Source organism: Sciurus carolinensis, chromosome 16 (assembly GCF_902686445.1).
Source record: "Sciurus carolinensis chromosome 16, mSciCar1.2, whole genome shotgun sequence".
Taxonomy (NCBI): domain Eukaryota; kingdom Metazoa; phylum Chordata; class Mammalia; order Rodentia; family Sciuridae; genus Sciurus; species Sciurus carolinensis.
Window position 1 is genome coordinate 66744406 of NC_062228.1, and position 14660 is coordinate 66759065.

At 46.3% G+C, this 14660-nt stretch overlaps 1 protein-coding gene across 1 annotated transcript; it reads left to right on the forward strand.

Moving 5' to 3' along the window:
• The first annotated feature begins 75 nt into the window (after positions 1-75).
• On the forward strand, positions 76-4905 carry LOC124966750 (keratinocyte proline-rich protein-like). Its single transcript, XM_047528404.1, has 3 exons — positions 76-518; positions 1210-2152; positions 4244-4905. The coding sequence occupies exons 2-3, from the start codon at positions 1661-1663 to the stop codon at positions 4346-4348; spliced, it is 597 nt and encodes a 198-aa protein (XP_047384360.1). The 5' UTR covers positions 76-518; positions 1210-1660; the 3' UTR covers positions 4349-4905.
• The last annotated feature ends 9755 nt before the right edge of the window (positions 4906-14660 follow it).

A 14660-nucleotide genomic window follows, 5' to 3' on the forward strand; every position in this document is an offset into this window, starting at 1 on the left:
AGGTGATCTTGCTATATGATTGTCAGTGAGTGCACAAGAAATCCTGACCCTTTAGCATGCTTTCTAATGAACACTGATGACCAAAGGAAGGAAGAAGTGTCCCATTATGCTCACCCCATCAAGTCCATTCCTGTTCAAGTGCACCCCTTAGGTGCCCTGAATGCCTGCTTCTTAGACAGGAAAGCCAGTTAGGAGATGAGGAAGGGAAGGAAAAATGGAGGAAGGCAGCAGTATTTAGGCGCTCCCTGGCTCCTGTAAAACTCATCTCACCTGTGATACCCCCATCTCATTTTCAGCCATCCCATCCCCAGGTTTCCTCACCATATGGCCCTTCTTTTGATCCAGAGGGTGGGCAAAACTTTGGGCTGACTTTTACCTTGTTTCAGGAGTTCAAAAGGATACCTTCATGCATTTTCTTTATTTGCAGTCTTGCCACAGTGCCTCTCTAGACAAGAATTCCAGAAGGAAAGGCATAGCTGAGCAGATAGCAAAGAGTTAATGACAACCCCAGGACTGAGGTGAGCAAGGTCCCTGGTGTTGCAGTGTCCCATCCTGTAGCTCTGTGACCTGGTGTCTCCATGGTCTGTGATTCCAGGGTCTCAAAGCTTTCGAACCAGGTAGAAAAGGGCTTCAGTAGCCCGTCTCTCCCAGGGGTATCTTCTCTCACTCTGGCATCTTAGCTGTGGCCTTTCTTTTTGAAAGATGAAAATGAGTGACTGACCTGGACTTGGCCCCTTTTAGCTATGTCACAGAGGAGGGTGGGTCGCCAGCCCTGGCAGCTAGAAGAGAGTTAGAAACCTCAGTCCTGAGAGACAGAGGGGAGAAGACATGGGTGGTGGAGGCAGGAGAGTAGGCAGAAGGGAAGAGAAGGCCCTAGGAAAGCATCTGGAGAAATGGGCCCCGCACATTTGAAGGTGATGATCTACATGGGGGTGGACGCCTGTGGGGACCTTCACTAAGCCCTCTGGAATCATGAAGTAGTGGTGCTGTTTCCCAGGGACCCTGCCTGCGGTTGGGCGACTGTGTAGGGGCGAGGGGCCCTGGCTGACCTGTGTTCTCTAGAAGGTTGTCCCAAGATGTGTGCATATGTATTACAGCATGACTCACATTCAGAACAGTACACTCACGACGACTTCCCTTGTGTTCTGTGCAGTTCTGAGCTCTCTGCTCTGTAAGGTCTAACCTTGGCCTTCCCTCTCTGATTTGTAGGATCTACTTTGAGCAAGAGTCCTGAGTCAATTTAGCAAAAATACCCCATCCTGTATCTGAACATCTTTGGTATTTGAATTTTTCATCCTTCGTCTTTGATGTCCTGCACCCTGGCCTGCCTTCAGCCGGAGTCCTTTGGAGTTGTAGCAAGGGTTGCTGTTATCTGTCATGTATCCTTTTAGTAATTTTTAGTCTACTGACCCCCATCTTACTTCCTTAAATCCTTACTTGACTTCGTTGGAGTTGGGGTTGAGTCCACTCTATGAATCTTTCCACAAAACCTTCCTATAGTAGGCCCTCTTGAATAAAGTCTGCTTTATTGTATTTAACAAACGTCATAATTTTAACGGAACGCTGTAGATTGCAGCCCGGCCAACTGGGAGTGTGAGGGCCTGAAAGAGGCACAGGGCAGAGAGGGGCCAGTCCTAGAAACGGGGATGGGCCGCGACTAATGGTAATGTCGCAAAAAGCAGATAACTTTGGCTGGAGTCAGATGCAGAAGGTGGAGAAATACAAAGCTAAAACAAAACAGCAATGTGGGCAGGGACGCGGCGCACGGGGGAGTAGGCGTCAGTCCTCAGCAGGTGGCTCGGGGCGCAAGGGGCGCCGCCCCCCGATCAGAGCGCAGCCGGCGTACTTTCCGGCGCCCTTCGGTGGGTGGAAACGCAACAAGCGTGCGGACGGAAGCCGGGATGCCCGCCGCGGCCTAGGGGATGCGCGTTGGGCAATCCGCGCCCCGCCCCCGCCCTCGCCCCTGCCCCCGCCCTCGCCCCTGCCCCGCCCCCGCCCCCCCTGCCCCGCCCCGCCCCGCCCCCGCCGTCGCCCCTGCTCACACCGCCCCGGCGTGCGTCGTTTCCGGGAACCCCCGGGGTTCCCGCGCGTGCGCCTGCGCCTGCGCCTGCGTATAAACCGAAGCGCCGACGTGGGCTTGGTGGGGCTGGAGGTGAGTCCGCCCTCTCGCGGCCCCTTGGCCTCTCGGCCTTTCAGGGCTGGTTCCCCGGCCCCCGGGGCCGCGGAGTGGAGCCCCATACTGGGTATTTTAGGCGCCCCGGGGTCGGGAGCGGCGAAGCCTGGCCGGTGGCGGCGCGGCCGCGCGCCGGTCCCAGAGCGCGCGGCGGGCCTTTTCCAGCGGGTCGGGGCTGGGGGTGCCCGCAGGGGTTCCCGGGCGGTGCCGAGATGGCGCCTCCGGCCCCGGCGGCGGGCCCTGGCTCCGGTCGGCTCGATGGAGTAGACCCTCCTCCTGCCTCCCGTGTGTTGGACTGCGCGGGCGCAGATCTGCGGTCTCTCCCCCAGGGCGCACGCCTCCTCTCAGCTTTTCTCCCTGCTGCTAGGCCTTGGGCTTAAACAACCCGTTCTGTTTCCTGTGTGTACTCCCAAGGAGCTTTCCCGTCTTTTTGTCCTCCTCAGCAGCCCTGTTCCTGCCTCCACTCTGCACGTTTGGCGGTGTGTGCCAATGCCTCTTTCCTCTTGCGAAGCTCCCAGTCAGGCTTTTCACCGTTCCCTGCCTGGGAGCCAGTTCGTCTCCCTGCCCACCCTTGCGATTGTGGGTTGGGTTGCCTCTGATGATCAGAAGCTGACTCCTGGGGTCAGCATCTCAGGCTCTGGGGTTCTCACTCAGGTTCTTGAGGACGTCTGGTCTTTGTAGTCTGTAAATGGTGACTCCTCCTGCTTGCAATCCTTATTATCCACCTTGATGTATCTCTCTGCTCTAACCCCATTTCATCTCTTCAAAATCCTATGCTTCTCCTTCTAAGAAATTTGCAGAATTCAGCCACTTTAGCACATTCCTTCTTCCTACTATGGGAACCTCCTCGCTGCTCCTCTGCCTCTGCCTCTGCCTCTCACTTGGTCAGTTCTCTAGGAGCCAATGGGAGCCTGTTAAATCACGTCCCTCCTCTACTTAACTCCTCAAGGCTTCTTCCATTCAGTAACAGCCAGAATCCTCATAAGCCACAGGACTGGAGCTGCTGGCCTAGGAACTGTTTGCCACCGTATGACAGTTCATACAGAGCTTGACTTAGTCCTGTCTGCCCCCTTGGGCAGTGCATTCCTGACTTGGTTTCTGGGTTGTGGGCTGTTGGTAGAGATTGGGAGGTAGGGATATCAGCTTTAACTCAAAAAAAATTGATCCGGGTCTGGGTGCATGCTGCGTTTGCAAAGTGATAGTAACAGATTCTGCATTTGTTCTTTGTGTGGCTCCTCCACTAGAGTGCACCTGTCAGATCCACTACAGTAACATCAGTGCTGAGAACAGTGCCTGGCACACAGTAAGTCAGCTTTGTCTGAGTGAATGATAAAGAGCCACCTCTGTGACCACAGGGATCCAACCTTTGTTCTAGAAAATGAGATCACAGGAGGTGTGCAGTGCTGCTAGCAAACACGTACCTAGTGTATACAGGACCTTGTGAGAATCTTTCCCTTTATAACATCCACCACCTCAAGCACTGTGGGGTATGGCTTGCACGGGTGTTTGGAGTTGGAATCTTTGCCATTTGCTTCTCTCACAACTCTGCAGTACTATATGGAGCTTTCAGCAGTGCAGTTTTCACCACTGTGTAGTGTTCTGCCTTGCAAAGTACTGTGTTTTATTTGTTGCCTTCCCTATTGATGAACTTGTTAGACATTTTCAGTTTTTCAGCACTTCCAGCAGTGATTTAGGTGACATCTAGAACATTGTCCTTGTAAAACAGGAAAGGAGGTTTCTAGACTTGGCTTTCAAACTTGGTTAGTCTAGGCACTAAAAGAAACACATTTACATGGTGGCCTGCATATATGTGTAACTGATGAAAGAGTACTTAATAAGTGTGAGGGTTTTGGTTTGTAATTGGAAATTGAACCCAAGGCCAAGAGATTGCAGAGGTGATCAGGGGAACGTGTGAGTGGTTGGATCAGCTCTGCCCTACCCTGGTCCTAGTTCATAGAGGAACACCTTCCTGGCCTTTCTGTTGTCTGCAACATTGAAATTGAAACCTAGTGTACAAAGAGCTTGAGGGCCTAGTGTTTCTGAGGTGCTAACTCCTTGGTTTCCTTGCAGCTTCTGGCCAGCATCATATTCTCCCCCTGGGACATTTGCAGCCATCTACTGGATACCTTTGAGGAAGCTGTTGTTGAACAACCACTAGGTTGTTATGAATGCTGATCTTTGATGTAATGACTTCAGGGAGCATTTCCATGTTCCTTGCCTACTTTCTATTTTGACAAATTTCTGAAATATTGTACAGAAACGTGTGAGAAAGGGCCCTGAACACCATCGCCCACCATTTAGGTTTAGCAATGAATACATGTAATAGGTAACAGTTATGTATGTGTTGATAATATATGTGTTAAGTGCAGCATATTTGTCTATGTTTACATATTTGTGTGTATATGCATATATATGTTTATGTGTGTTTTGTGTGTTTTGATGTGTATACATGCATGAGTATGCATTACACGTATATAAGTGTACATACATGTGTATTTGTGTATGCATGTATTTTTATATTTGTATATAAATATATTTGCATGTGTGTTTATATATATTAAGTGAATATTTCGTTATGTGTTTTGTATGACCATGTGAAAATAAATACGAGTGCAATACTTCCTTAAATATTTCAGGACATATATTCTAAGGATAAGGACATTCTTCACAGCCATAATAATGTTATCACATCTAAGAAAATGAGCATTAATTTTTTTCTTTTCTTTTTTTTGGGGGGCGGGCACGTACTGGGGATTGAACTCAGGGGCACTGGACCACTGAGCCACATCTCCAGCCCTATTTTGTATTTTAGAGATAGGGTCTCAGCGAGTTGCTTAGCGCCTTGCTTTTGCTGAGGCTAGCCTTGAACTCAGGATCCTCCTGCCTCACCTCCTGAGCCACTGGGATTACAGGTGTGCACCCCTGCACCTGGCGATTCATCTCTTTTTAGATTTCTCAGTTGTCCCTAATAATAATATACTATATTTGAACCAAGTCTCTTCAAGGGTTTTGCATTGTGTTGTTTTTAACTCCTTATTTGAAATACTTATAGATTCCCAAGAAGGTACAAAAAAATGTACAGGAAGATACTCTGTACTTTCACGTAGCCTTCACATTGTGAACATTTGCATCATTGTAGGACAGTGTCAAAACCAGAAAACTGACATTTCTGTACAACTTAGCTTATTCAGGTTTTAGTAATGAACTAACAATTAAGATCCTGACTGTACCTCACTGCAAGATGCCTTGTTCTCTTCCTATGCCATCCCTACCCCACCCCTAGCCTCTGGCAACCACTGATCTGGTCTCCAGGTCTGTAATCGTGTTATCTAACAAATGTTACATAAATGGAGTCATGAAATGTGTTTGAACTTTGGGCTCTTTAACTGACCATGATTTCCTTCAGTCCCATCCAAGTTGTGTATATCAATAGCTCCTTTATTTTATTTTATTTATTTTTTAAAATATTTTTAATGTGGTGCTGAGGATAGAACCCGGTGCCTCACACGTGCTAGGCAAGTGCTCTACTGCTGAGCCTTAATCCCAGCCCCATGTTTTCCAGTTTTTTACTACTGTGAATAAAGCACCTGTAACATTGGTACACAGGCTTTTGTGTCAATCTTGGCAAGTATTCAGTTCCCTAGGGTCTTTGCCTAAGAGTGTGTTTGCTGCGTCATACAGTAAGTTCACTTTTATTTCATAGTACTAGGGATTGAACCCAGGGGTACTCTACCACTGAGCTACATCCCCAGCCTTTTTTATTTTGTTTTTTTTGAGACAGGGCCTTACTAAGTTGCCAAGGCTGGCCTTGAACTCAGAGTCCTCCTGCCTCAGCCTTCTGAGTCACTGGGATTACAGGTGTGAACTACTATGCCTGGCTATGTTGGTTTTTTCGTTTTATAAGAAACTGCCAGAGTTGGGTGTGATGGTGCACATCTGTAATTCCAGTGATTCAGGAGTCTGAGGCAGAAGGATTGCAAGTTTGAGATCAGCCTCAGCAACTTAGACCATTAGCAGCTTAGTGAGACCCTGTTTAAAATAAATAAATAAGTACGTACGTATGTACGTACTAGGTGTGTAACTCAGTGGTAGAATGCCCCTGAGTTCAATCTTCAGTTCCAAGGAGAAAAAGGAAAAAGAAAAGAAATTGTTGAATTATTTCTATCTCCTGGAATCCTCACTAGCATTCGGTGTTATACTGTATTTTAATTTAGCCATTTGTATTTGGGGATTGAGCTCAGGACCTTGTGCTTTCAAGGCAAGCACTCTACTGAGTTATATCCCTAACCCTTAATTAAGCCATTTGATATTATACTTTTAATTAGTGTTTCCCAATGTGTAACGATCATAAACATCTCTTTTTCTTTTTTTTTTTTTTTTTTTTTTTTTTTTTTTTTTGTGATGCTGGGGATTGAACTCATGGCTTTGTGCTTGCAAGGGAAGTACTCTACCAGCTGAGCTATCTCCCCAGCCCTCTTTTTCTTTCTTTATTTCTTTTTGGTGGTGCTGGGGATTGAACCCAGGGCCTTGTGCTTTTTACCAACTGAGCTATATCCCCAGTCCATGAACATCTCTTTATGTGCCTGTTTGCCATGTCATGGCCTCTGTGGTGAAGTGATTGGCATGTCTCTTGCTCATTTTCTGATTGGCTTCTTGTGTTTTAGCTGTAGTCATCCATGAGGGATTTGTTCCAGAACCTCCTACAAACCCCACAACCTTCAGTGCCCATCAAAGGTGAAGTTTTCATTCTGTGAAAAGGCGCGGTGCTTATTCATCACCTGTACCACACTCTCATTCACTTTAATCTCCTCTAGCTTCCTTACAGCACCTGAGACAGTGTGAATGCCAGGTAAGCAGTTGTCATATTCTGTTCTTCAGGAAATGGTGAAAAGAACGCTGTAGCTGTCAGTCATGATCATATACAGAACCTGCAGACTCAGAGGTTTATTTTGAATTTTGAGGTTCTTTACATGCCAGATAAGTCCTTTGTCAGGTATGTGATTTGCAAATATTTTCTCCCAGTCTGTAATTTGTTTTACATTCTCTGGGTCCGTACTCCTAAATTTTTGTTTTCTTTCTCCTGCAATAATGGGAATTTGTGCCAGGCAAGAACTATATCACTGAGCTATACTCCCAAACCTTTTTTTATTTTGATACAGAATCTCACTAAATTTCCAGTGCTGACTTAGAAATTGTGATCCTCCTTCTTCAGCCTCCTAAATTGCTGGGTTTACAGGCATGTGCCACTGTGTCTGGCCAAAGTTTTACTTTTATTTGTTTATTTTTTTGGTACCAGGTATTGAACTCAGGGTGCTTAACCTCTGAGCCACATCCCTAGCCCCTTTTAAAAATATTTTTATTTATTTATTTATTTATTTATTTTTTAAAGCAAGTATACAATTTTTTTTTTATTATTGTATACAAATGGGATACATGTTGTTTCTCTATTTGTACATAGAGTCAAGGCATACCATTTGTGTAATCATACGTTTACATAGGGCTCCCAAGTTGCTTAGAGCCTCGCTTAGTTGCTGAGGCTGGCTTGGAACTTGTGCCTAAGTCTCCTGAGCTGATGGAATTATAGGGGTGTACCACCACATTCAGCTTAAAGTTTTACTTTCAATTGAGGTCCAGGTTGTCCATTTTTTCTTCTATAGCTACTTCTTTTGGTGTCAAGTCTAAGTCCTGGATATCAAAGTTTTCCTATATTTTTTCTACAATTGTATACCTTTCCATAAAAGTATGATCCATTTTGAGTGAATCTTGTATACAGTGTAAGGAAAGGGTTGACTTCATTCCTTTGCACGTGGATATCCAGTTTTCCCACCTCTATTTGTTGAAAGACTTCCCTTTCCTATAGAATGGTCTTAGACCCTTATCCAAAGCCATTTTACTCCCTGCCAAGGTGGTGCAGGCCTATGGTCCCAGGTACTCAGAGGCTGAGGAGGGAAGATCTGATTCAAGCCAGCCTGAATAATTTAGCTAGGTCCTGTCTCAAAAGGGCTGGTGATGTATCTCAGCAGCAGAGTCTTTGCCCCTGGATTCAATCCCTGATACCAAAAAAAAAAAAAAAAAAAAAAAAAAAAAAAAAGAAAAGAAAAGAAAAAGAAAAAGAAAGAAAAGCAGAAAGTCATTTTCATTTAACCACACGTAGCTGGGCTTATTTCCATGCTTTCTGCATTCTGCTTGTCTTCATGCCTGTCTTTTTGCCACCATGCTGTTTTGATTACTGTTACTTTTAAAATTTCGAAATCAGGAAGTGTGAAACCTCAGCTTTGCTTTTGTTGCTGTGGTTTTGTTTTTGCTTTCTTCAAGATTGTTTGACTGTTTGATGTCCCTTGAGATTGCATATGAATTTAAGTTGGATGTTTCTATTTCTGCAAAAAGTATCATTGCCATTTCAATAGGGATTACCTGGAATCTGTAGATTACTGTGGGCAGTATTGACAACAGTATTGTCTTCCAGTTCACAAAAGGGATGTCTTTACATTTATTTGTATGTTCTTTAATTTCCTTCAGCAAGTCGTTGTAGTTTTCAGTGCATAAGTCCTACCTCCTTGGTTACAGAGCTACAGTGGTGCAATCCCCTGTGGTGCAGGGATTGAACCCAGGGCCTTTGGCTTGCAAGGCAAGCACTCTACCAACTGAGCTATCTCCCCAGCCCCAGTTTTTTCTGTGATTTCCTTTCTGGATTGTTCATTGTTAGTGTATAGAAATGCAACTGATTTTTCTGTGTTGGTTTTGTATTCTGCAGCTTGTCCAGATTTACTCATTGGTTCTAACAGGTCCTGTGTGGATGATCTTCAGTGTTTCGTTTTGTTTTTTTTCTTTTTTGGTGCTGGGTATTGAACCCAGGTGCAATTAACCATTGAGCCATATCCCCAGCTCTTTTTTCTTTTTTAATTTTCTTAGTAGTTGTAGATGGACAGCTTGTCTTTATTTAGTTTATTTTTACTTGGTGCTGAGGATCAACCCAGTGTTTCTCACATGCTAGGCAAGCGTTCTGCCACTGAGCTACAGCCCCAGCCTTCCCCAGCTCTTTTTTTAAATACTTTATTTAGAAACAGGATCTTGCTGAGTTGCTTAGGGCTTTACAAAAAAGTTGCTGACACTGGCTTTGAACTTGGGATCCTCCTGCCTCAGCCTTCTGAGCTACTGGGAGTACAGGTGTGTGCCACTGTGCCCGGCTTAGTGTTTTCTAATACGTAAAATTGTCACCTGGGCTGGGGAGATAGCTCAGTCGGTAGAGTGCTTGCCTCATAAACACAAGGCTCTGGGTTTGATTCCCAGCACTAAATAAATAAATGAATAAATGAATAAATGGATAAATGAATAAATGAATAAAAAAAATTATCACCTGTGAGTAGAGGTACCAGTTGCCTTTTGGTTTATGCTGTTACATCTCATTGAATTACCCTAGGCTGAAAATATATTTAATACACTGTCGCATGTCAGTTGTTTCTCTCACACTCTGGGAGCTGTGGCTCACTGCTGCTGCCCAGCATATGAGAGTGCATATTGCTGACTAGGAGAAATAAAAATTCAAAGTGCTGTTTCCATTCAGTGTGTATCACTTTCCACCCTCATAAAAGTTGAAGAATCATAAATTCAGTCATCAAGTCTGGGGTTGTCTGGGATTTTACTTCTTCCCTTTCAGTAGAAATGCCTTTTATTTCTTGCTTCATTGTTCTGGCTAGAACTCCCCCCCCGCCTCATTTTGTGTGGTACTGGGTATTGAACCCAGGGCTGTTTTGTATTTTATTTTGAGACAGGGTCTCACTAAGGTTCCCATTGCTGGCCTCAACCTTGCAGTCCTCCTGCCTCAACCTCCTGAGTTGCTGGGATGAAAGGTGTATGCCTGCTCCCAGTTTGGCTAGAGAGGTGGAGGCAGGCACGCTTGTCTTTTTCTGATCTTAGAGGAAAACACCCGTCTTTCACAAGTGAGCATGATATCAGTGTGGTCATGTCCTCTGTGGCCTTTACGTGTTGAGGTACTTTTCTTTATGCCTAGTTTGTTGGGTGATGCTTTTTTGTTATTCTTTACTTTTTTCTTTTGTTGTGTTTTTATCAGGAAAGGGTGTTGAATTTATCCTGTGCTTATTCTACATCATTTGAAATGATATTTTTTGTGTTCTATTAATGTGATGTGTTTATTAATTTGTGTTTGAACCATTCTTGCATTCTAAAAGTGAGTCCCATGTGGTTGTGGTGTATAATCCCTTTAATATACTGGTGAATTCAGTTTGCTAGTGTTTTGTTGAGTTTTTTTTTTTTTTTTTGCATCCATATTCATAAGGGATATTGGTTCTTTATTCCCCCCTTATATGTTAGTCTGGTTTGGTTTCCAGTGAACGCTGGCTTTGTGGAATGAATTAGAACGTGTACCCTCATTTTTTTGTAAGAATTTGAGAATGCTAATTCCTTAAGTGTTTGGTATAGTCCAGCAACACAGTACTGAGAACTACTGCTGAATGACTCAAGCCCCACACTGCAGGATGCAGATGGGGTGCTCCTGTACACCTAGAGTTTAGAGCTGAGCAAATCAGTCTGAAATGGAGGTCACGGGGTGGTTCCCTGCAAGAGGTGGTGAGGTGCTTTCCATCATGATATTTGTGTTGTCTAGGTGTGCAGGTGTGCATTTGTAGGGAAACTGAGGGAGACACATTTAAAGACTCAGTGAGTTGTAATTACTGTATTTATTATACCTCAATTTAAAAAAGAAGCTATTTTTATTCTCTATGAAAAAAATCTACGTATGCCTGGCTAATTTCTTTGGTGGGATATGCATGCACATTCTTAGATTTTTTTCAGACATTCTGTGGAAACATAATAGACTTGATAAAATTGTAAGTGCAGGGACAGACCACTTTGCATGTCACTCGAGTCCAGGCACACTCGAGATCTTCCACAGCGCATGCCGGGCACTCTAGTCTTTCTCTAGGGATTTGCTCTGTTGTCTTTATGCTTGGAGTCACTCATTTTTGTTGATGTGTATTGTTCCGTCCTGCAAATAAGCAGTGGTTTATTCATCTGCTCCAGTGGGTGGACACTGGGTTGTCTGTCACAGACTGTCACGACCGCGTTGGCTCTGGACGCATGCACACGTTTCTCTTGGCTGTGTGCCTGCAGGTGGCGCCTCTCTGTTCTGGGGTCAGCGGAGTCACGTTAGCAGAGACTCGCCTGGCCACTTAGCCTGGCCACTTAGCCTGGCCACTCGCAGTATCTGCATGCCACCATTCCGTTTCTAGCTGGGGTGCTTTTCTTGGTGGGGTTTTCATTGCTTTTCTTTTTTTTCAGTTTTGGAAAAGATTCAGATATTTTCTCCCTCTCCCTCCAGTCTGGAGACAAATGTCAAATGGAAGTGTGAACTCAGGGTGTTATTCAGAAGAACCATCTAATTTTGTGAAAATGGAAGAGTCATCAGGGGCAATCGCTGTTTATCTGCATTAGGAGGAATCTGGGAATGTGAGGCCCAGGTGGAAATGCTCCTTAGAACCCCAGGAGTGTGTTAGGAGAGGACCTGGAGAGTCTTGCTTCAAAGGGTTTCTGTGAATGAGGCTCAGACGTCAGGTGTCTCACTTCGTAGGTGGTTGTCAGCAGGGCTCTGGCAGTGGCTTGCGTGACAGGTGGTGATGTAGAGCAGTGCCAGCAGGTTCCACATGGCGTCCTTTGTGAGATCTAGAGGGAGACGCACCGTCACAGTGTAGAGAGGGGTACCTTCTTCCAGTTCTGCACACCGCAGCGGACAGGATTGATGTCAGCCAAGGGCACCACACGGAGGGGAGGGAGAGGAGATGCTGTTGGACCAGGGCATGCCCCTGGTGAACAGAAGAGGAACACCTCTGGAGGAACACCTAGTCTGTGATGTACGTAGATCGTCCTTCAGATGTTGATCTCATTCTCTGGGCACCAGACTCATGGTGGAGAGAGACCTTGTGCTTATGACTGGAGAACATCCAGAACTACCTCCTGATTGCATGGAAGAGTCTGCATGGGAGAGGAGCTGCTGTGAAGGTGGAGGGCCTAGTGTCAGCCCTGCCTTCTCACAGGGGAGGAGCCTGCAGCTGCTGTGAAGGTGGAGGGTCTAGTGACAGCCCTGCCTTCTCACAGGAGAGGAGCCTGCAGCTGCTGTGAAGGTGGAGGGTCTAGTGACAGCCCTGCCTTCTCACAGGAGAGGAGCCTGCAGCTGCTGTGAAGGTGGAGGGTCTAGTGACAGCCCTGCCTTCTCACAGGAGAGGAGCCTGCAGCTGCTGTGAAGGTGGAGAGCCTAGTGACAGCCCTGCCTTCTCACAGGAGAGGAGCCTGCAGCTGCTGTGAAGGTGGAGGGCCTAGTGACAGCCCTGCCTTCTCACAGGGGAGGAGCCTGCAGCTGCTGTGAAGGTGGAGGGCCTAGTGACAGCCCTGCCTTCTCACAGGAGAGGAGCCTGCAGCTGCTGTGAAGGTGGAGGGCCTAGTGACAGCCCTGCCTTCTCACAGGAGAGGAGCCTGCAGCTGCTGTGAAGGTGGAGGGTCTAGTGACAGCCCTGCCTTCTCACAGGAGAGCAGCCTGCAGCTGCTGTGAAGGTGGAGGGTCTAGTGACAGCCCTGCCTTCTCACAGGAGAGCAGCCTGCAGCTGCTGTGAAGGTGGAGGGTCTAGTGACAGCCCTGCCTTCTCACAGGAGAGCAGCCTGCAGCTGCTGTGAAGGTGGAGGGTCTAGTGACAGCCCTGCCTTCTCACAGGAGAGGAGCCTGCAGCTGCTGTGAAGGTGGGGGGCCTAGTGACAACCCTGCCTTCTCACACGGGGGGGAGCCCCGTGGAAGTGTGCAGTGAGGGTCCTCCAGCCACCCTCTTGTTGTGTGTCAGATCTCATCCTGGAGAAGAACTATGCATCAAATCAGCATGAAAAGGTCCAGTTTTTCCATCTGAGGATCCACATGGGAGAGAAGCCCTCTGCGGCTGGGTGTAGAACAGCCTTCATTGATGGCTCAGACCTCTCTAAACAGGATTCTTACTGGAGGAGAAGCATACAAGTGTGTGGAATGCAGAAAATTCTTCGGCTGCTTTGGCCACTCATGGTGCAGCACAGAATCCGTAGTGGAGAGAAACCCTGCCAGTGGGGAGAGTGTGGAAGCATTCATTAAGAGCACATACCTCATCAGGTGCCTGGGTATTCTTTCTGGCGAGAAACCTGTGGCTGTAACCAGTGTTGGAAACCTTTCAGGAACATGGCTGTCCTCCTCCAGCAGCAGAGGACTCATACTGGCAAGAAGCCCTGTGAGTGTAATCAGTGTGGCAAAGCTTCTGACCAAGAAGATGGACTCAGGAGACCTCTACCAGTGCATCCACTTGGAATGGTCACCAGAATAGCAGAACCGGTACACTGGGTGACACTATAGGGACTCAACAGATGCGGATGTCAGATTTTCTTATTCTTAGAACTTCATGCTGAGGAGCAGCTCCTTGAAAATAGAGCAGCTCATTTTCTTCTTGGAACAGAAACCCTTGAGACAGTGTCTCTTTGTAAGAAGCTAGGTGACCTCTTCTGCTGCTGTTGGAGAGAGACCTTAGAACTATAGCAGATTTTTGAAAGTTAAAACCAGGAGGGAAGGTTTGACCTTTGCCAAATGTGCAGCCAAAACATCACAGTGAATTAAGAGAAGGGACAGGAAAGCCAGGGGAGACAGATGTTCCACTGCATTTCTTCCTGGTATTGTGTGATGTGGAAATGCTTATTCAAAAACTATTTTTAGAAAATCAAAACCTGAGGCTGGGAACGTGGTTGAATGGCAGAGGGTTTGCCACTTCTTCTTAAATTCTTGACCCAGAGTTTAATCTCTAGTCACAAAACAAAACAAAAGGCAATGAATGGAATGAAGTGGGAAGCATTACACTGGAGCTTTTGCCTTTGTTTGCATCAGTTACATAGTAAGTTTAAGGTTTTAGTAAAGTCTTGCTGGAATTCTTGAGTTGCAAGAAATCATTTTGGAATTAGGCAGTATAGAGTGGTTATGTGGAAACCCTCTTTTAAGAGGATGCTCACCGTAGTGTGATAAGTGAACTCACACTGGAGGTAGTCAATAGCTACACTCTGTGGGAACGCTTCCAGATAGCTGAGCTCCCCAGCGGCTTTGTCTGATGGAAGTACAGTTTAAGCCACATATGCAACTTCACATTTCCTAGTGTCTACCTAAAAATTGGAAAGAAACAGGTGGAATCGTCAGTGACCTTTGGCTTCTCCTCTTCTGCCCTGAGCAGTTACTAGTGACCTGGTGCCTGCTGCGTTCTGCTTGTCAAGCTGCAGCTGTCAAGTGGAGTTCTGGAGGCAACCCTTCACGCAGGTTTGGCCCACTACAAACCCACATTCAGGCTCTTGACATTTCTAGAAAAAATGACAAGAGCAAGCTCAGCCAGCCGAATGGTGTTTATGGTCAGCACAGTGCTCAATGGAAAGCTTCATTGTGACCTTGGCTTTGTGTTAAACTGTTGTGGGTCACAGACCGTGGGGA

What these genes read in the sequence shown, in the direction of transcription:
- LOC124966750 (XM_047528404.1), top strand. Translation starts at nt 1,661, where the DNA reads ATGGTAATGTCGCAAAAAGCAGATAACTTTGGCTGGAGTCAGATGCAG. An exon ending in TGGGCTTGGTGGGGCTGGAG is followed by an intron (nt 2,153 to 4,243) that starts GTGAGTCCGCCC and finishes GTTTCCTTGCAG; the next exon opens with CTTCTGGCCAGCATCATATT.